At 44.7% G+C, this 22,665-nt stretch overlaps 3 protein-coding genes across 3 annotated transcripts; all 3 read right to left on the bottom strand.

The window, feature by feature from the left end:
- Positions 1-54: 54 nt before the first annotated feature.
- On the bottom strand, positions 55-2,727 carry LOC108040614 (vesicular inhibitory amino acid transporter). The gene is made up of 2 exons (XM_017118141.2): positions 1,841-2,727; positions 55-1,783 (listed from the first exon to the last, which is right to left on the bottom strand). The coding sequence occupies exons 1-2, from the start codon at positions 2,191-2,193 to the stop codon at positions 487-489; spliced, it is 1,650 nt and encodes a 549-aa protein (XP_016973630.2). The 5' UTR covers positions 2,194-2,727; the 3' UTR covers positions 55-486.
- A 169-nt stretch (positions 2,728-2,896) lies between these two features.
- Positions 2,897-15,411, bottom strand: LOC108040667 (putative transcription factor SOX-15). The gene is made up of 3 exons (XM_017118234.1): positions 15,306-15,411; positions 7,130-7,824; positions 2,897-4,689 (listed from the first exon to the last, which is right to left on the bottom strand). Exons 1-3 carry the CDS (start codon positions 15,356-15,358, stop codon positions 3,074-3,076), a joined length of 2,364 nt encoding a protein of 787 aa, XP_016973723.1. The 5' UTR covers positions 15,359-15,411; the 3' UTR covers positions 2,897-3,073.
- A 4,021-nt stretch (positions 15,412-19,432) lies between these two features.
- LOC108040589 (40S ribosomal protein S23) lies at positions 19,433-20,694 on the bottom strand. The gene is made up of 3 exons (XM_017118094.2): positions 20,613-20,694; positions 20,032-20,191; positions 19,433-19,804 (listed from the first exon to the last, which is right to left on the bottom strand). Exons 1-3 carry the CDS (start codon positions 20,614-20,616, stop codon positions 19,537-19,539), a joined length of 432 nt encoding a protein of 143 aa, XP_016973583.1. The 5' UTR covers positions 20,617-20,694; the 3' UTR covers positions 19,433-19,536.
- Between the last annotated feature and the right edge of the window lie 1,971 nt (positions 20,695-22,665).

Below are 22,665 nucleotides of genomic sequence, written 5' to 3'. Positions count from 1 at the left end.
CGTTAAAAAAATCCGCTCGACTATATATATAAACAATGAGTTCTATCTATAACATACTCGTACATTTTGTTTTTTATTTGTATAATGGTGTACATATGCAGTTTATTGTTTTTCTCTGTTCAATTTGTCTATATCTTATAATGCATATTAACACAATAAATATTTCTCTTTTTATATTCGTACATATGTATATTTATATATTCATCGATTTACTTAACTTCTATCTTGTATATAACATAAATTATTATTATTTTTGTTTGGAAGACATTTGTTCGCTTGTTTGGAAGACTTGCGTTTCGTTTCTTAAAGACTAATATTATTGTTTTTAATTTCGTTTCGAGTGTATGGTATTTATTCAACTAGATCTTCGGAATTTTGGGCATAGCCAAATGATGACATAGCATCTGGAAGACTTGCCATGCCCAAAAGTGCAAAGAACCATAAACTATGAAGATAGATCTCCCGATTGGATAAGTTACATTTAACTTAAAACGGAAGACCGATTTCAAATGCATTTATCAGGGCATTTCCCGAATCGTAGATACCGATAACGCCAAAGAGCACGCCGAGCCCGATGATGAGGTAGTCTTTGGCTATTTCCTTCTGATCGAGCAGGTGCCCCTTGATCTTGATGTGGAAATAGCACGGCCAGATAAAGCTTAGCATAGTGCCAGTGAAGCTGCCAATGAAACCCATCAGAATGGAAAAGTGGGGAATGAAGATGGCCATTAGTATGGTGGACACGATGACGCCGACGCGGAAGCCCAGGCCCCAAACCTTCAGTTCCCCGTCCAGATTCCAGATGGTTGGAAATTTGGTCTTTGGCGGACCTCTAAAGAAGTTGCGCTCGAGCAGCTCGCAGGCAGCGTAGTAGGGCAAGGGATAGCTAAGAAGGGCCTTGATGACCAGGAAGAAGTTCACCATGCCCTTAAAACCCTGCGAGTGCAGATTGTTGGTGATCACCTGCTGTGTGTCGTTCTGGAAGGTCAGAAAGCAGATGTACCCGAATCCGGCCTTAAACACAGCAGCGGCGATGTGAGACCAGTCCAGCATCCAGTTAAACTTGGAGCGGTCGATCATGTTGCCCTCGAGAGTGGGCAGAAAGATCTGCGAGGTGTACGAGAAGACGATCACACCCAGCGAGATGGGAAAGTTCTCCATGTCGATGCTGAAGCGGACCTTGGACCAGCCCCAGTCGCCGATCTGCAGCAGGCAATAGCCGAGGATTACGGCGTTTATCACGATGTGCGACATTGTGCACCAGAACGACAGGGTCGATACCATTTTCAGTGACTTCAGGAAGCCCATGGGCAGCAGAAAGATGCCCACGAACAGCATCCAGGATCGCGAGTCGAACGAGCCCTGCGGATACGTTCCGGCCAATAGGTCGCCGCACACCACCACGTACAGGATGCAGGTCATCAGGAGCTCGATGAGCTGGGCAATGCTGACGGCCCGGGCGCCCAACTTGGGTCCGAAACATACCTTGGCAATGGCCACGTAGCTGTCGCGCACTCTCACCATTTGGCCCGTTGCCGGATCCGGTTCATATAGACACTGCACCAGAACCTTGCCCGTGTAGCAGCAGATGTGCGCTATGCCCACCATGGCCACGATGGCCCAGTAGCCGCCATGGAGTACGGCGAAGGGCAGGGATACGATGAACATGCCCTGGATGGCGTTTGTCACGTTCCAGCCCGCCTGGAACTCGTCGATCTTGCAGCCGCCGCCACCCTCTCCCTCGCAGACAAACGAGCTGCCCTCCGAGGCGATGCTGCCTTGCCTGGAAAGAAAGGATTAGGATTTGGACTTGGGTTAGGATTGGGATTGCGGCACTCACCTAAAGCCATCCGTCTGCTGATACCTGCCGTCGTACTCATTGAAGGATGTGCTCTGGTACTCGTTCCTGTACTCACCGCCATTGCCATCGCCATCGCCCTCGGCCTCGTTCGCCCAGCTTCCGGCATTCCGGAAGGGATTCGAGCTCATCTCGGTGGTCTGGTCGCCGCCGTCCATGCCCGCCTCCATGGACTTCTGTTGGGCCTGCTGGTTGTGGTGCTGCTGCGTGCCGCCCGGCGGTTGCTCGTAGTCCTTGCGCTGTGGAATTTGCTGTCGGGCCGTTTGCCCGGCCACGTTCAGTATGTTTTTCAGGGGCGGCAATGGCGTGGCTTTCAATTTGGCTATGAATGACATGTTGGATGCTGGATGCTATATACGGCCCTGATGATGGTGGGATGACTTATGTTGGTGGTGCTGGTGCTGGTGGTGGTGGTGGGGGTGGTTGTCGGATGGCGGCGGCCGCGGTGGTGTCAAGAAGGCGTGCGACGCTTGGCTCGAATGGGCTGAAGTTTATCGATTTTGCCTATGGTCAAAATTTGCTGTAACAATTTCGTTGGCCTCCAGCTTCCGCAAATGGTTCTCGAATATCTCTACAGTGGTCACATTTAGTTTAACAATCTAGAAAATAAAACTGAATTTTGTCTCAGATTTGGGTGATGATATCGACTTCTTGGCGCCCTTGTGCGAATGGAGCACTTTAATCATGCGAATCTCGGATACTTGCACATCCTGCTCACTCGAATCTCGATGTCCAGCTTAAAACCAGCTAAAGCAGCCGAATCGAATGCGGAAATTAGTTGAAAAAGTCTTGTGAATTTTATGTAACGTGGGAAATCTGCGGCCGTGCGAATGTGAAAAGAAAATCTTTGCACTCCAACCTGATGGAACTGGCAGTGCGCAGGCTCCGGTCGTGTATATATCGGGTGGCTGTGTCAGTGTCATATGGTCACGGTCCAGTCGCGTTCCACCCCGAAGCTGTCATTAGAAAGTTGTGTTCCACATTGGTGACATTGAAATCGATTATGCCATTCGATTACTTAGCTTATACTTTATTTCGTTTCTTTTCTTTTTCATCGTTTTTATAAAGTTCTAATAATTGTACAATTCAAAGAGTTCTAGGTCTAGGTATGGGTTAGGGGGGTTGGAAGAACATTGTGGGTGCGGGGGCAATCTTAAGACTACCTAAACCACTCTCTAAACTCTAGTTACCAAAATTACAAATGTCTGATCGGATTCAGTTGCTGTAGCAGGTCTTGCGCACTCCTGCCAGAATGTTGCTAATCTCATCATCTTTGCGCTGCTGCTGCTCGAATAGCATCTCGCCCACTCCAACTCCGACGCCCACTCCCACGCCCACGCCCACACCCACGCCCACCATGCCGGGTCCTGGTCCGAAGTGATGATGGTGCTGCATGGAGGCAGCTGCCGGATTGGATGAGGTCACCGTCTGGTTGGGTGGCGCCGACAGGGAAGGCGGAGCCGAGTGCGAAGCCTGTTGCTGCTGTACTGGCGCCTGGTTCTGCGGCTGGCCCTGGGCCATTCCCTCGTAGCCGCCATAGTTGCCGTAGTGCAGGTAGCCACTCTGCATGGGCTGTGCTCCGTAGGCACCGCTTGTCGCCTGCTGGAACGGCACCGCCAGCTGGAGCGGGAAGGCGGCCAGCGAGGTGGGTGGATACGGGAGCTGGGTGTAGTAGCTGGCCGCAGTTGCCGGCAGCATGGCATTACTGTAGGCCTCCGCCTCGTAGTCGTCGTAGTTCTGATTCGTGTCCGGGTACTTAAGGCACTTCTGTGTGCCCCCCGACTCCGCAGTGGGTTCTTTGTGCTCCACAACAGCCGGTGTGGAGTAGTCCAGGTCGTTGCTTTGATAGCGCAGGAAGTCCTCGTATTGCATCCCGTAGGCATTGGCGCTGGGTAGATACTCATTGCCGGACAGCTCGTTCATGCTGGGTCTCAGATTTCCGCAGTTATCCGCCATGGAGACCGTGTAGCTGCCCATCTCGCTGGAGGGAATGGGTCCGGCGGAGCTGGAGGGTGTGCTCGTGGCCAAATTGCAATGCTGCTGCAGAACACTAATGCTGTTCCGCATCGAGGAGCTGGTGTCATCTTCCGAAACGGACACTGGTGGGTAAAATGTGCCCTTCACGGAGTGACCATGATCCAGCAATCCCCGATTGTTGCATGTCACGTACATTCCCCGAGCTGCCACCACCGCCACCGAAGTGGGCGCCAGGGGATAGGATGCGGCGTACAGACCCTGCTGGGATTGCCCCTGCGTCTGGCCCTTGCTCTTGTCCTCGGACTTGGAGAGCTTTTCCTGGCGGGACTTGGCCGCTCGACTGGTCGGCGGCTTGGTTAACTTCTTGAGCAACAGGGAACTGTCGTAGCCGCCTCCCGTGGGCGACGTCTCATTGAGTAGGGCGGGCGGACAGTTGGCGGCCAGCGACTCGATCTGCTCCGTGCTGTCCGCATTGCTGTAGCAGTCCACGGAGCTGGGCGAATACGTGGGCTTCAGCGGCTGTTCGTAGAGGCCACCCGGAGTGGCCTGGTTGTGATTCTGGTTCGTGGAGTTGCAGGTGCTTTCGTCGGTGGGCGAGGTGTAGCTGGAGGAGGCGGTGGCCAGCGGAGGTGTGGCCAGCTTGGGGTTCGATTTGGGACCACCACCGCCCGGATTGGGCGAACTCTCGCTCTGCTCCTTGCCGCCCGGCTGCATGGCCCGCAGCTTGGACTGCTTGCGCCGCCGGGGTCTGTACTTGTAGTTCGGGTGCTCCGTCATGTGAATCACCCGCAGGCGCTCCGCCTCCTCCACGTAGGGCCTTCGATCTTGCGGCGTTAGCGAGCGCCATTTTTTTCCTGCAGGGCGTAAATAGAGATATATATGAAGGGATTAGCTATTAATTATCGCTGATTAGCATTCTAAAAGTATTAAAAATATTTACACCCCTTATATTTCAATCGCAAGTCAATGCAAATAAAGTGCAATTGAATCGATTTATATTTGCTGAGGAGTGAGCACACGTTTTTCTAATATCCAATATGCCCCTAAAGTTATAGTTTAATTTCTATTAATATGCATACAAAAGGATTATAATGGAGTATTACTGGATGTACATTTGTATTCCCTTTGCTGAAGATACTATAACTTTAGTCAAAAGTTTGTAAAGCAGTAAAGGATGTATATATATTATTGATAACTCAACTTTTTTATAATTTAGAAACAGCGTGATTTATAACCCTTACCCGTTTTTGCTCTAAATTGGTCAAAACAAGACCCACAGCTTCAGAAATAACTGTTTTGTGCAGCTGAGGACCTAAACTTTCCGATTTTTACATTTTTTATAAGGGGTAACATTGTCATTTTTGGCGAAAACCGTAAAAATGAAAATTTTGAGCTGTGAATGCCACTCGATTGGAAATTTTATATCGAATTCAAAGAGGTATGCCATTCCAACATGAGACCATTATTTCTCAGGGTTTTGATCAAAAAACTGAGAAAAAGGTTGATTTTTCCGGATCTCCGGATTTCAGCATTTTTCATAAGGGGTAACATTGTCATTTCTTGAAAAATGAAAATTTTGAGCTGTGAATGCCACTCGATTGAAAATTTTATAACGAATACAACAAGGTATGCCATTCCAACATGTGACCAATATTTCCCAGGGTTTTGCTCAAAAATCGAGAAAAAAGTTGATTTTTCCCGGATCTCCGGATTTCAGCATTTTTGATAAGGGGTTACATTGTCATTTCTTGAAAAATGAAAATTTTGAGCTGTGAATGTCACTCGATTGGAAATTTTATAACGAATTCGACAAGGTATGCCATTCCAACATGAGACCATTATTTCTCAGGGTTTTGATCAAAAAACCGAGAAAAGGTTGATTTTTCCGGATCTCCGGATTTCAGCATTTTTCATAAGGGGTAACATTGTCATTTCTTGAAAAATTAAAATTTTGAGCTGTGAATGCCACTTGATTGGAAATTTTATAACGAATTCAACAAGGTATGCCATTCCAACATGTGACCATTATTTCCCAGGGATTTGCTCAAAAAACCAAGAAAAAAGCTAATATTTCCGGATCTCCGGTTTTCGGCAGTTTTGATAAGGGGTTACATCATCTATTTTTGCGAAAAATCGACCAAAATGAAAATTTTGAGCTGTGAATGCCACTCGATTGGAAATTTTATAACGAATTCAACAAGGTATGCCATTCGAACATGAGACCATTATTTCTCAGGATTTGGATCAAAAAACCGAGAAAAAGATTGATTTTTCCGGATCTCCGGTTTTCGGCATTTTTCATAAGGGGTAACATTGTCATTTCTTGACAAATGAATATTTTGATCTGTGAATGCCACTCGATTGGAAATTTTATAACGAATTCAACAAGGTATGCCATTGCAACATATGGCCATTATTTCCAAGGGTTTTGATCAAAAAACCGAGAAAAAGGTTGATTTTTCCGGATCTCCGGTTTTCGGCATTTTTGATAAGGGGTTACATCATCTATTTTTGCGAAAAATCGACCAAAATGAAAATTTTGAGCTGTGAATGCCACTCGATTGGAAATTTTATAACGAATTCAACAAGGTATGCCATTCCAACATGAGACCATTATTTCTCAGGGTTTTGATCAAAAAACCGAGAAAAAGGTTGATTTTTCCGGATCTCCGGTTTTCGGCATTTTTGATAAAGGGTTAATCATCTATTTTTGCGAAATATCGACCAAAGTGAAAATTTTGAGCCGTGAATGCCACTCGATTGGAAATTTTATAACGAATTCAACAAGGTATGCCATTTCAACATGTGCCCATTACTTCCCAGGTTTTTGATCAAAAAACCGATAAAAAAGTTGATTTTTCCGGATCCGTCATCTATTTTGGCGAAAAACCGACCAAAATGAAAACTCGATTGGAAATTTTATAACGAATTCAACAAGGTATGACATTAAATTGTATGAGGCCTTTTTTGTTCCAGATTGTCAAACTAGCATGCATAGTGTGTAATCTGATCATATTTTTAATTCCTACGAATTCAACAATTCAATTCAATTCAATTACTCTTTTTTATAAAGTAATACAAAATACAAAAGAACTAATAAAATAAAGGACTCGAAAAAAAAGAGTATAAAATCATTAAAACTTATTAGGATTCTTTAAACAACTTTCTCAGATACTGGACAAGTTTGGAAAAAAAGGGACAAGATTGAAAGGCACGATTGTGCGGTTAATGGCACCCACAATTAAGAGATCATTTGCAAGCAGAAATTAGTTAAATACTTAATTGATGGCTTACCCAACATCTTGCTGAGGTCGGCGTTATGCAGGTCGGGATTCTCGTCGGCCAGCTTCTTGCGCTCGATCTTGGCCCAGACCATGAAGGCGTTCATCGGCCGCCGGATGCGCGATTCTTTGGCACTTTTTGACTGGGTTCCGCCGGGCCGGTACTTAAGGTCGGCGGGCAGCGGCTTGTGCCGCTCCAGATAGCCACAGTTGGGGGCGCAGAGCTCGCCTTTGTAGTCGTAGCTCCACATGGACGCCGGCTCGATGGGCGAGTGCGATGTGCAGTCCTCCATTGGGCCCGATCCTCCGCCCACCATCCCCGCGTGCGGATGCGACAGGAATTTGTTCAGCACCGAGTTGCCGCCACCGCCCAGCAGAGGGATATTGCTGCTGATCAGCGATCCGGATGCAGTGCCTCCGCCCACATAGGCACTGGACACCATCGGCATGGGCGAGTGGCTGTGGCTGTGCGCCGCCAGCACGGTCTCGTTGAGGTGCTCGTTCTCGTATCCGGAACTCTGTATGGCTGGCGAGTGCAGGCTGGGCGAGGAGTGCTCGCTCCCCTGGCGCACGTGGTAGATCCCGGCATCGCTGTTGCTCTCGTGCATCAGGCGCCCATCCGTCAGGTAGACCCCGTGCTCCGGATAGTCGCTGCCGGTGGAGTGGCTGTACTCAGGCGTGCGCGATACGTGCGGGTACTTCTTCGAACTGCAAGGGAGCAGGAGGAATGGAAGATTGATAAGCTTATTTATTTTTAGGACACCCTGGACTTACTTCGATACCAGCCATTTTAAAACCATATTTAAACTAATCAGCATCCCATTATTATTTAAGAACTATAAACTAACTTAATCACGCAAAACCAAGTTGATTTATTAGCTCAACAATATAGTTATACATGTAAACAACTTTTTGCAAACATTAAACATGTTGGTATAAAATTAAATGTCAAAGTATTTATGGGTTATCATAAGTCTATTTAGTTGCGGGAATTTACAAAATTATCATTTATTATACAGCTTACTAATAACTTTACCTTAAGCCAGTAGCCTAAATTTCCAAAACTAGTTTCAGCGTCATTAATGGTTAAAATATTTTCAAATGATCTTAACAAGTTTTTTAAAGTAATTAGTTAGTTGGTAAGAAAATTATTCTGGTAGATTAACATAATTGATTTCTTCACTCAAAAACCATAAGTATTAAGCTTTAAAGATAGCTGCCAATAGACTATACAGAGCCCACAAACCCAAAACAAGATGGAGTTATCCCTCAAGTCCAGTCCCCGCCTCGTATCACATTCATGATCGTTGTTAATCCCTCTCCCAAAGGGGCTACTGCTGGAAATTACGTACCGCCGGCAAAAATGTCCGCCGCAAATGTTCTTTATAATGATATTTAAAAGGGCTGCTAAATACGTTGACAATTTTCGCGTCGCTGGCACGCACAGAGCAACACAAAAGAGCGGGGTATGGGGAGTACGGATCGGTAGGGAGGGGAGGGGGGAGGGTTTAGCTTTGCATTTATCAGACACCAGAGAGACACAAACTGGAACTGGAGATCGGAACGGAACGGATCGGATCGCCTGGGCTCCCTGCATCGGTGCGCTCCTTAATGTCAGCGGACATAAATGTAAATTGGGCGCGTGCAGCTATTGTATTATCAAAGGAGGCCGCTTAAACTCCGACAAGCCACCGTCGCGGAGTCGGCGGAGTAAGCAAAGAAGCTGGAGCAGAAGCTGAAACCCAGACTCGGGCTCAGACTCGGACTCAGACTCAGGACCAGACCGCGACTCAGATCGGCAATGAGAATGAGAATGAGAATGAGGCTGGCCGCAGTCTGGCTGCCTTGGCCGGACCTTTATGCATAACTTTTAAAACTTGCGACATATCGACACATTTCAAAGTAATTCGCCTTCCAAGAATTCAGCAGCATTGGGAGCATGGAGAGCAGCCCCGAACGACAAGTTTAAATATTGCCGAAGCTCCCGAGATCCCGACTTCGATCCGGGTCGGTTTGCTCCTTTGGGGATCTATCTACCCATGCCGCAGTATGCGTGCTCGCCCGATCTCCTCGATTTGTTACCGTTTGAATTTATTGCTGCCCACTACACTTTTGGTCTATTGTGTGCCGGGATTGCCTTCTGCCCTCTGCCTACTACTGACTCCTTTGCCTACCTACAACAACCACTGGGCCTAATTGTTCGCCTTCGATCTGGGCCTTAAGCCACTGAGCTCTAAGTTTCTTAGCTCTAATTCTTCTGGCCTCTAAGCCACTAGGCTCTGACTTTAGTCGTTGGCTTTAAGCCCAAGTATCTTGGCTAGGTCTATTGCCTTTAAGTCCCCCATCTCGAGCTAGGCGCTCTAGTTTCGGGGACTTTCTTCCTTGACAATGCCGACAAAGTTGCAAATTTCGGTTGGCCCCGACTGCCGGCATTGCAGTACCCTTAAACCTAAAACCCAACCTAACCCCTGCACCACTCTTTAAGCCATCTAAATGTGCGCGGACCAGCCCTGGATGAAGGCTCGATAATTTATTGAGGGTTTTCGGTGACGTCGTTACGTTTTTGATATTCGGTTGCGGCTGCCGCTGCCGCTAAATACTTGGCCGCTGTCGATACGCCAGCTTGGCCAAAAGGGGTACACAAAATTATACCGTCCTGGTCTGGTCCGTCCTTCCGTTTGTCCGTCTGTCCGTCTGTCCTTCCGTTCGATGCTGTCCAACCTGTCCCAACTGTCGGCCGTCTGGTCGCAGTCGGTCTGGCTTTATCCTAAGCCCGCTCACGATCCACGAAGCTCCAATCCAATCCGCTCGGCTTAGCCAGCTTCTTTGGCCCCAGCTTCAGTTTTCAGTTTTCAGCTTCAGCTTCAGATTTCAGCTTTAGCTTTAGCTTCGGTTCTCTGTTTCTGGCCGCGGTCTGCTTAGCCATGGCCCTGATTTTAAAATAGGACACATACAGTGGCCGGTAAGTTGGCATTTTTATGCGCGCAAAATGTCAACATCTTTGCAAAATGCCACATATTCCACATTGCGGCCAGCCTGGTGTCCCCCTGTCTCCTCCTCCTCCTCCTTCCCCATACCTGTCCGAGTACTCGATGTCCGCCGCCGACTTGGGGACCCATGGAACGTTTTGTTTACGACAACATCGACTTCTCTGGTGGCTGCCACAGAGTCCCGGTAAAAGTGGAAAGGGGCCTTGGGAGTAGTGGAGTGGAGAATGGGGAGTTGTTGCCAAAAGGAGGAGGTGGGGAGGGGGGCTCCCCCTTTGGCTGCCACAAAAGTAGGCAACTCCCTTCTTTTAACAAGCCCCTGGCTTCATTCAGGAGCCGCAGGCTCCCAACCGAAGAAGCCGCATTGATCTGGAGAGTGTCAGGCGCTTTAGCATATTGTGATTCATGTGACGCTCTGCCGCGCTGCTCAAGACAGCCTTTTAAGTTGGAGGATCAGGAGGACCAAGAGGACCATGAAGCCCCCATCCCGAAAATCAGATGCATATACATATATAGGGGGACAATTGTCAGAGGAGTTGGGTAATAAAGAGCGGCTTCGACTGGCTTCCACTTAATCTATATTATTTCTTCCATATTCCTGGCTAATTTTAGAAAGCGTTTCGGGGGCCGCATAACTTCGGCCTGACAAACTGACATTCCAGCAAATAGGACAGTAATTAAGACAGATCCAGCGCTACGGTGAGCTGTCAATACCTTTGTCTAGCCATTCGACTATTCGGCAGATGGGCAAAGGGGATCCTCTGAGTTGTGGACAGGTATGTGACAACAATTGGGCAGATTTGTCTCGGATTCTAAACAATCACGGTGGCTCTGCGAGTTGAGAACAATGGCATTCTACTATTCGGGAGATTTGTTAGGCTTTTTTGGTATTTCATAGACCGATTTAGATATGGAAAGCAGTAGGCACTTTTATAGGTTAAGCTGTGACTTGACTGTCATGATCCAAATTTTCTTTTAGTTTCATATTAATCCAAAAAAAAAATTAGGGTGTAGTAGTAGTTAATATAAGAATCAGTTAGAAATATTTTAATAGATAAATATTGAATGAACTAATTAAGTTGTAATTTAATCGTTATGTTGGTTGTTTGAGTTCCAGTTATTTTTCTAGTGATTAACTTCATAAAGAAGAGAATGTGGGAAAATGAAATTGGCTTTTAAATTACTATTTACACTTGCAGTGTTATATTACTTGTTAATATATGATTAGACCCTGTGCCAATTTTCCTATTAAGTTAGAACACTGTTACCAACCCGATTGCCCTCATATACATTTTAGAAAGCTTCTGCCCAGCGACATGCTAATCGGCAACCTTGATAAATAATTTATTTAGATCCGATTGTTAGTTGTATTTAGAGCTAATCAGAGCCCGCTTGCCAAGCTTAGCCCCCGTGATCTGGCCACCAAAGAGGAGCATGCCTAGAATGGCAAATCATTTGGCGCCTCATCTGCGATCGCATTGGGATTGGGCCACTTGAATGTTTGCTGCCAGTGGCTGTAAGCGGTGCGGCAAGGTAATAAAAGCCATTTTGGTTTTCGGCCGAAGTCAAAGCCAGATTGCGGGGATGACGTGGAGGCTGCAGGGGGGTGGGGGGAGGTGGAGGTGGGTGTGGCCAGCGCCTGGGGAAGAGGCATCTGCCGCGGCTCTCCATTTGCTCCATTTGCAGTCTATTGGCTGCCTGCTGTGGCTGCAGGCGCCCCAACCCGAATACAAAACAGATTTTCAGAGGCTCACCGGCCAGAAAACGAGTTTGGCCCAAACGACTTGGCACGACTTGGGCCCAGTTCCAGTTGGAGGTAGAGCCATGGAGCTGTGGAGCTGGGGATCTGTGGGGCTGTGTAGCTGCGGCCCAGGTGTGATGTACTTGAATAACTTAACGACGCAGGCCCGGTCTCGGAGCACCGCGATGAGTTGTCGGCCGATCGGATCGGCCATTTACGCATACATATGCATGGCCGCCTCTATATAAATGTACGCTCGCATATGGCCGCATGTAGATGCTGTTGACCAATAAGCATAAACAGCCCAGCATCCGGGCCCAAAGAGCCGCCATCTTAGCTTTAATGAACATGAACATGAAGGTGAGCCACAGCTACCTGTGTCGCTGCGAATGAGAATGAGATCGGTACGCACAATGGACCGGAGTATGGGTATATACCTGGGTATAGCGTGTATATACGGATGGTGTATATATGGTGTATACACCGGGTATACATAATTAAACTAATGAAGCAAGCGAAGAGCGAGGCATCATCATCACCATCCATCTTCGAGGGCCGAACGAAGCCGAAGTCGGTTTCGTTCGGCTAATGAGGTTTATTGCGGCTGTCGTCGCTGGGATGGGATCCCCAATCCCCCTCCCAATTCCCCACTCCCAGCCATCGAAGAAACAACGAAGACCCAGTTCTCACACAAGCGATTTAAGAGCATAAAAAAGATACAAAAATTTAATGGATTTTAGCACGCACACCAGCACACGCAGCGGAAAATATATACACAGATACTCCCTCGCAGGTTGAGGGGTACTAAATTATATGGATTGCATGGAAATGGAGGCAGTGCTACATGTTCGTACTAGTAACTAGAGTAATTGCATGTGGAGGATCTGTACTTAGCTAGTTGGTGGATACGAAAATAAGTATCCGGGAACCGGACTCTAATCAGTGCTGTTTCATGGCCTCAAGAGAGCTTTACCTGCAGTCCTGATTTTACTTGCGACTTAAATGGTTACAGGGTGTTGACTGATTTAAATGTTTTCAAACCACTTATTAAGCGTGTTTAAATTAATTACCCAGAAAACGTTTTTTAGCTCATACAAGGTATCTTAGTTTTTAACCGCAAGCAAGGGGTTGTTTACCAATATAAAGCTTTTCTTTATTAAATTATTGTAGAATAGGTAGTTTTTAGGCTTTTTTGTTAGTGTTAGGGCAAAAAGAAAATTTGTAAAGTTTCTTTCACAAATAAATCGTTCTCATTAAATCTTGAAATGCACACTTTCTACATTGAAACCCATACCAAACACTTAAAGCATTCAATACACCTTTAGCAAATAGATTTTGATAAAACCATTCTCAAATTTTGTTTTTTATCTTGTTTGGTTTTTGTTTTTAAATCAATCCCTTGTAAGTTTTGCAATAACTTTCCCATAGAACAGGAAACATTTTTCCGAATTTGAACGAATTAGAAATGTTTATGAGGAAATCGAATAAACCGAAAATCATTTTTTCCTGACAGTCAAAAAATTATTTTAATTTGCAGTTCTAGGATTAGAAGGCCAACACGAACGATTTTTAAATTTGATTTTCGAAACGATATTTATAAAATTAGATGATATATTAGATATAAAATCGCAGAAAGGATAAGGAATAATTATAGGGTCTAATGGAATAAAGCATTCTTTTTGATTTTAACAAAAACTACCTTAAATAAATAAGCTAGCAAAACTAATAGTATAAATTACCTTTCTTTATATACAGAAGTGATATTTGATGATTATTTAAAGAAATACAAACAACAAAAATAAAAAAATAGATTTAATAACATTCTTGGCATTCTCTCATGCTTTCTTCTTCTTGAAAATCAAAGTGCAAACTATTGCATTTTCTTTTTATACCCTCCAGTTTCATTAATACAATTAACCAATTAACCTGTCGACACACGATTTATAAACATTTAATAAGATTTATCTCTTGCTTCCAAGAAGTCACAGTTGTCGGAATCTCCTTCTACGTCAGAGAAAAGTTTTAGTTCCTGCTTGAAGAAAGGGGAACTCCATAAAATCGTAAGCTTATGTTTACTTATACGTCACTAACTATGCAGATTTTTCAACCAGGAACTATGGTTAACCACGGACAATTATTAAAAAATTTCAAATTGGTAATTGAAAGGCAGCAACGCTTATTAAATCTTTAAAGTTTTTCTACCCAGCTTAGTCACAATGAAATCTTAATTAATTGCCAAACTTGATTGAACATCCACATATACAGATGGTTATTTATTGGTCATTGAATTTTATTTTTATGTGGAAAACTATTTAGATTGAAACTGAAGTTAGCAAAGTTAAGGTAGATCGAAGCCTTGGCTTGATTTATGGGGAAGCCATAAAAGATCAAACTGAATGAAATCGCATCAAATCGAGTTGATTTGTGGCCCTGTCACGTGCTGAGCCAATCCCAAACAGGAAGATTCGAAAAATGTGACGAAAAATGCGACAGGCTTTCGCCCATGAAATCTTTGTGTATTTTGGGTTTTGAATTTCATACGAAAAGTGTGCGGATTTATCAAAGCTTTTCATCTGTACTTAATTTAATTTCATGGCTTCATTTCCATTCATAATTTCAGCCAATTTGTAGACGGGAATTTCCCGTCGGAAACTACGCAAGTCAGTTGGCTAAGTAGACACTATATAGGAGTGAATATATACGGATATTAAAACCTCATGCGTATCTATCAAGCTGTGTAGATCGGACCTAAATCTTTTTAATGGTCAAATCCGCATGACCTCTGGCCGAAATATACAGAAATTAAAACCTCTTTCGGGTCGTCTGTGCGTTCTTGCCCTCCGCTTTTTCCCAGGGTCTCCACCCCCGTCTTGGCCGGAGTCTTGGTTTACTTTCCACTTGACCAATTTCGAGCCGCGTCCGAAGACGAAGACGGTTCTTAAGTTATTCGCAGCCGACCATTTACATATTATGAGGGGAGAGAAGAGGAGAGGGAAGGAAAACTCACACAGTGAAGCGAGAAGCGGATACGAATACAAGTGCAAGTGCTGCGGGGTCTGAAAACTGGGGCCACACCAAGGAAAATCTAAGCAAATTCCCAGGTACTATATACTATAGCCCCTATATACCCGTTTTTATGGTCGCAGCTCTGACAGTGTGCATTCGACATCCCCGACGGTGTTTCTCGCTGTCGTGCCCGCCGCCAGTATCTTAGTATCTGTATCTGTCTCTGACTAACTCTTGAAAAGTCCCAGTCATGGGCCCATGTACACGATGTATATATATATATATATATATATGTATAAATATACCTACGATCTAGAGAATTTCTTCACTACTACACGAGCGCCTTTTCCATTTTTCATTATGGTTATTATCTTGAAGATATGTATCTTCGCTTCGGTTGGATATAATTAAACAGCGAGAAAAAAATTTTAGCATGGGAAAAATGTAAATATTACTTGTAATTTGTTAGCAGATGATGTGGATGTTCGTGATCATATGAGGGTTCCATTTTATACGGCAACGGCGACGTTCGTGGTAACGGTGACGGTGACGTTGATGTTGTTGCAGTTGCAGTTGTTGCTGCTGCTGTTGCTGTTGCCGATGTTGTTGCTGCTGCTGCTGCTGATGTTGCTGCTGTTGTTGTTGACGTCGGTGGTGGCAGGTTGAAATTGTTGTTGGTCGGGGCTTTGCTTTTGCAGGGCCAGCAGCATTTTGCTTAATGTTGCATTATTCCGTTAGTTTTTTCCCTTTGTCGGTGGGTTGGTGGGTGGTTCGGTGGTGCCGCCAATGTTGCTGGTGGTGGTGATGGTGCTGCTGCTGCTGCTGCTGGTTGCCGGGCCAAACATTTTGCCCAGTTACAGTTCCAACCATAAATTTATGTGCGCGGCATGTGTGAATTTGCGTCCATTTGTTGTCAGATTTTGTTTTGTTTCTGGCTCAGACCCTAACCCACATTTTGGCCACGATTTTGCAATCGCCTAATGATGTGGATATATATTATTCTCACTCTTCACTTCGCACTGGGTATTTTCAAAACCGTTTGGTTTGCAACACTGCAGAATGGGCACTTTCAAAAACCGATTCGATTGGCACTTGGTTTTTACCGATACTTTCAAAACCCGGTAGATTGTAACTTTTAAATATCCACTTGGCTCTTGTTTTATTTAGTTTTTCCGATACTTTGAAAACCAATTCGACACTAGCTTTGAGAAAATACTATCTAGGTTCTTAGAAAGCACTTTTCTGTATGTTTCTAGCCAGCAAGAAAAGCTTTTCAGGTGGCTGTCGACTAATGATCGTATCGGTTGCCCAAAATCAAGGGCTTCGACATTTCACAAGATACAAACAGCGGACGCTGTGACAGCAACAACACTCTTGGGAAAATGAAAATGCACGGCACAACGGCAACCACTAACTAACTGGGCCTATGTACAGCGGGCCAGTCTGTATGTAGATATATTTATGATTACAGCCGGGGACGCAGATGGCGATGTCAATGGAGAGCTGACTCTGAAGCTATAGCCCGATTCAGAGTCTGACTGCAAGTCCGAGTTGAAGTCGATGTCGAAGTCGGAGCCGCATGAACCACGCTGATGACGAACCGCAGGCCAACTGAACTGTGCGACCGATCGACGCTCTCTTGAGCTCGGAGATTGTGAACTGAACGCTGAACACTGGAAACTGAGGTGTCTCTGCCTCGGATCCGATGCATAAGGCCAAAAAGCGAAAAGCTGAAAGCGCACGGGCGAAACCTTTCGCGCAGTCTTGGGCCAGAGCGGCCAGAGAGCGGCAGCTGCTCAGCAAAGCGGAACGAGCAAGTGGCCCGAACCCAGGCTCAGACCCAGTTGACTTGGCTCTGACTCCCATACCATACCTCCGATCGCTCTGGGCCCAGACCCCGTGGCCCCCGAACCCAGAGCAGCGGCAAGTTCTTTTGAATCTAATGAAACAAACCTTATTTAATATTCGTTCGTTCGTTCGATCGTTCGTTCTCTCTCGATCTCAGTTAAAGAGTCTCCGGCTCCGTCTCCGTCTCAGTCCCAGTCTCACTTTCAGAAATGGAAAACCTGTTCCCCGATCCATTTGTTGTGGGAGAGACGACTTTGCATTTGGTTTGTTTCAATTGGTGGAGGCCCCAATGTCGCTGGGGTCTATATATATACACATGAGTGTCTGTGTATGCTGGCCACAAATACTCGAAACGGGGATCTCACCCATACACGGAAGCCAGCGTATGCAAATATCGTAATGTGCGGAACCTCTGGGAAAGGGTGTTATATGGATCAAATGGGGCATAGTCTTCAAAAGAGATTCGCGAAAGATTTGGAAATATTTAAATTGGCAATCTTAGCAAATGGGAAGCAAGAAAGGTCATTAATCAAAGGTGATGTATGGATAAAGAGAGCAGAGGAGTATGGAAGGCATTTTAGACAGTTTTACAAATTGCAATGAACCTAAACTAACAAAATAGTTAAAACATCCTCAATTAGCAACTATCAAATTACTTATAGAGTTTAAAGACTTCGAAGAGCGCCAAAATCTTTAAATATATAAAAAAGTAAACAAGATTCATAAGTATAGTTGGGCAAAGAACCAAAATAAACAACTGTGTAAAAAACTCACACCAAAAAAACATTCAAATTCTTTATTAATAAAATGGGATGTAAAATAAAAAAGAAGTAAATGATTTAATTAACTAAAGCAAAGATAATTTATTTTTTTGGAATGAAAAAACCACTTGCTTTTTAGGAGTTATTTCCCTTACTCTTCATCCATTAAGCATACGCCCTGTAAGCTCAGTAATATGCTGCCTGCAACCTGGGCAGTATTCAAATAGAGCCATATTTAATTTTTATTTCACTCTCCACCCACCGAAGCCGGGGCCAAGCTGATTGGTATCCAGCTGGAGATAAGCAGCCAAATTGCATATTGCAACAACTGCTGCCAGCGAACCGCATGAGCCAAGCCCAAAAATCGGGAAAAAAGCGACGACGAACCTCCCAGAAGACGAGTCAAGTACGTTGGCAGGTAAAAGTGCATGCGGCCACGCGCAGGGCATTTAATAAACTCGTACTTGGTTGGGGGGCCAGGCCAGGCCAGCCAAACCGGAGTTCATAATTAAGCGCCAGAATGCCGGGAAAACCTTCGCTTCTTCTTACCATAGATGCAAAATATTTGTTTATCACATCGCGATAATTGCCGCCGGCGAAGTGAAGACCAAAGACTTCGTTGTCGTGGCGCTGGATTTATGTGCAGAGGGGCAGAGTCGGGCAAAAGGTTCCGAACATCGAAACATCGGAGCATCGTATCATCGGTCAGACCAAAAGAAAGAAAAGCCCAAAAGAGGGGAGAATCGCTGCGCAAGCGTGTGCCGATCGCCGACCGCCTTCGAGGAGACTGAAGACTAAAGTCTAAAGACTAAAGACCAAAGACTAAAGACCGAGAACGGGGCTGGGGCTGGGGATAAAGATTGCGAACGAGGATCGGATCAAAGCGTGCCTCGGTGGTGGGTACAAGTTTATTGGCGTGGCGTATGTGCAAATAGCCGCTCCATCGACTGCTCCAAAAATGTGGGCGTGTGACACTTGAGCGGCTATCGCCAGCGCATCTCTGCCTAAATGCGGCAAAAGGAGAAAAAAACAAATTATTGATAAGCAGATCGGACTGCGGCACTGTGAGAAATCTGGCCCCAGCCAGCCCCAAAACAAACTCGTTTGAGGGCTAGCATGGCAATGCTCCGGTTTCTCCCAGTGCACCGCCAGGTAGGAGGTGCAGTTTGCGACTCCTTATCGCTGATGAAGCCCGGCACACGTTGGCCCGGTCCAGGTCCGGGCCTCATGCATTGATGGCTGTCTGTTTCCGAGGCTCTCGCCGTTCTGTTATGTAAGCAATACTCTGCGGCAGCCACTGCGGTAGGTAACCAACCTGGAGATCGCCGGGCTCGCAACGAGGGAGTGTTCCGGCATTGCACAGTTTGGCTGCCAAATTAGTTGATAATGAAGTTATTACCTATTACGTATTAGTTTTATGGATGAAAATATCACACAGAATGATTTCTTTGGACTTTCTTAATTTTTAATCCAGGCTCCTAGAAATTTTGATTTTAAATTATCGCGGCTCGCAGTGCTGCAAAGCTCCTGTATGCGCACGTTATCAGCACTGTTATGGTTGCCAGATCGTTAGAAAAGCAGGTAGATTAAACATTTAAGGAAATTGGTAAATAATGAATGCTAAATGAAAGTGATATTCAAAATTGATTGTTTAAGTTTATATTCCTATAACTAATACATTGTAATGGGTTTTTTTTATAGCAAAAGAGGAAAGCATTTTATCTAAAATTAAAAGAGCCAAAATAAATATAAATAATTTTTCTCATAAAACACGAATTTGCTTAATAATCTTGAAGCCAATCTTAAAATTAGGTTATTTAAAAATATACAAACAAAATCTGAGTGATTTGTGTGTTAGCCTCAATTTAACTATTTCTCTCATTTAACCTAATATCGTGTCTTTTTGGATATTAAATTTGGTAGAACAGCAAACAAAAAAAATACATGCAAGCCAAAATTGATAGTCAACAAAATCACATTTAATTGAAACATAAACAGCTTTGTTTCATTTTTTGTTTATTTAGTTTTGTAAAACCCTAACTCTGCTTGTCTGGAAAAAGATTAGATGCGTGTTCATCTAAGATCTTGGGCGCTCCTTCTTCTCCTTGTAGAGGGCCAGGAGAGAAACGTTGGCCACCTTGACGACCTTGAAACGGACACCGGGAATATCACCGACGGCATGACCCTTACGACCGAAACCGGCGACCAGGACCTCGTCGTTCTCCTCAATGTAGTTCAAGCTACCGTCACGGGGTACGAAAGCGGTGATCTTTTTGCCGTTCTTGATCAGCTGCACCCTCACGCACTTGCGGATGGCAGAGTTGGGCTGTTTGGCCTCGACACCGCTGTGGAAATAAGAGGGAAAATTGGATTAGTTATGGATGCAATTGCAGGGGCAGATTACTAGAACCAATTTCATAAACTCTTCGCTGCTGGCACGCTTGTCATCTCACAGTATAATCCTGTGATTTGAGTTGCAAAACGAACAAAACACAAAAATATACTGCGAGGCGTCGAGACGTGGGATCTCTCCAGAACGGAACACACTTCTATAAAGAATAACTGTACTTACACCTTCTCAAGGACGATTCCCTTGGCGTGGGAAGCACCTCCGAAGGGATTGGCCTTCCATCTGGTTCCCAAATGAGCCTTCTTGTAGTCCTTGTCGGCCCAACGCTGGTCCCGACGGTGGTTCACATGCTTCCTGGCAGTGCGCAGACCTCTTGGCTTGCCTGAAATGGTTGAAAATAATTCATTAGTTACAGATAACCCATGGCTAAAATGCAACAACACAATGTAAACAAATGGCAGCTTATGCGGCTTCGGTTTTTGAGGTTAGAAAGAGCCTAAGTCTGGGGATACGTGCAAATGCATTTTCAGCACAAATAACACTTGTAATTTGTGCCCAAGGCTTACTTGTCTATATAAAACAAGATAATTGCCTGATATATACAGCGATTCATTTGATTTTGTTAGATTTCAGGTCAGCAAAATCGCAAGTGTCCGACTTGTTTGCATTTGCAGGTATTTCACACACTTTCTGCTTTCTTCACTTACTCTTTCAGCCGCGCCGCATTCTAAGCTCCGTTTGTTCACTCTTTCGCAACGATTTTTGTTTAATTCGCACAAAAACTACGCTTTTCAGCAACTCACCCATGATTTTCCAACTTTCTCGGCAAACGGCGGAAATAAAAAGAAGGCGTAGAGGTGGAAAAACTTCGATGTTAGCATTGATTTAATCGATGTTTTCGAAACATCGGACATATCGATGTTCGGCAGGGCATCATCGATGTTCTTCCACCTCTAATCAGCAAATAAAATGGTGGGTGTACCCGATAGCTGAAAAAATATGCCATTAACGGTCACCCTAGGCTAGAGCTGGAAGAATATCTATGTTTATTCGATACTATCGCTTGCAAGGCTTTTGGATTGCTGATCTGCAATATGACCATATCTCACGACCCTTTTAAAAGTGCCTTTACCGTAGACTCAAACCAATTTGAGCGCCAGCCCTGGTTGTTATTAAGAGAAAGTAACTGGTTCTTAAAATTCTATCTTGTAACTGATTTTAAAAATTCTGCTAAAAATTGTTTTTAAACGACCCGGTTTTTAAATCTGCATTAGAAGTATATCACATATTCTTGCAAAAAGACAAACCAAAACATAGATGAGTCAACTCCTTTTGGTCTTGTTATTATTTGTGATATCCAACCGACGAAGAATTAGTCATACTTTTAGCATACATACAAACGGAGTTTGTTTTTTATTTTATGGCCCATCACGCAAAATTACGCATTTTCTGCTGATCAATGCTCACACAACTGAAATTACTAAGCAAAAAATAGCAATGCACTGATAACAGAAAAAAACGAAACGTCACAGATGCTGCGTAAATTGATAATGAATCTGGCTCTAAATTAAATGGGAAATCTCGAGCAGGTTCTTACATAAGAGCCTCGCTTTAAATATATTACACGTATGTTTTTATTGCACCCAGCCAAGACCGAAGTACACATATTTATGTCCGCCGTATTAATGCGATTAGATTAAACACCAAATCCGGCCAAGTTAGGTAAGATTTTGGCTTCCCTAGCTGAAAATGAATTTAATTTCTCTAGTCTAATATATTTTTATGACGTGCCAGCCATGGCCATTTAAGTTTGGGGGCTTATCACCGCAGCAAGGGGTTTTTTGGGGCCCAGAGCATCGGCTTATCAATCAAAACTCAAAGTCGGCGCACGTTGATTGGGCGATGTGTTTGAGATACTAAAAAACGGAATTGACCTGAAACGATATCGACAGTAAAATGTACTTGAAAGAATTCATTAATAAAGTTCCCAAAGGGACCAAAGTTCGAGAGTCTCCCGGAAGATAAAACGACCGCAACCGGATAATACCCAGACTGATAAAAACTAAATACCAGAGGTTCTCCAAATCGGTTCGCGTTTGCACTGGCTTTTGCTTTAATCAATTAGCACTTCTTGAGTACTTACAGTTCATGGCCCTTCTAATGAATTCAAGCCAGCGCCAGACTTTCCATTTTTGCCTACTAATTACCCTTGTCCCGGTTTATATATGTATCTTTCCAGCGCTATGATTTCATAATTTCTGGAAACAATTTCGAAATGTCCGCTTCTCTTTTTGGGCCATTAGTAAGCAGAAAGCCGGTAACCTGCTGATGGGCAAACAGAAACTCCAGACTTCCTAACACTGTGAATGAGTTCCATTCACATTTTTCAGTTTATCTCTTTGGTAGTGGAAAAAGCCAGGGGCCCACACACCAGCAACTGGCACAGCACGAGGGCAAACACTCACACACGAGTTATCCCACTATTGATACTGCTCGAGAACACTAAAAAGCGATATATGTGTAGTTTCTTTTTCTCTGGAAAAAGTCCCAAAAAAGAAAGAGAACCGCCGGGGGAAACACTCCCAAAAAACTCGAGTCGAATCAGAAAAGGAGGCAAAGTCAACAGCAACAGCAATACCAACAGCAACACCAACATTGCGTATACGACGGAGTGTGCTCGAGCCATTTTGACTGAGAAGAGCGATGAAATACATAAGATGCCGGCAACTCTCACTGCGTTTTCTCTCTTACTCTTACTGCTCCGGGAGTAATGGTTTCCTGGGGCGATCGGTTTCGGATTAGATCGGATCAGATCCAGGCGATTCCATTCAGAACGCGGTCCATGTAACCAGAAAT

Source organism: Drosophila rhopaloa, unplaced genomic scaffold, assembly GCF_018152115.1.
Source record: "Drosophila rhopaloa isolate 14029-0021.01 unplaced genomic scaffold, ASM1815211v1 contig_115, whole genome shotgun sequence".
NCBI lineage: Eukaryota > Metazoa > Arthropoda > Insecta > Diptera > Drosophilidae > Drosophila > Drosophila rhopaloa.
The sequence above is the reverse complement of the archived record's forward strand: the minus strand, read 5'-3'. Positions and strand labels throughout refer to the sequence as shown.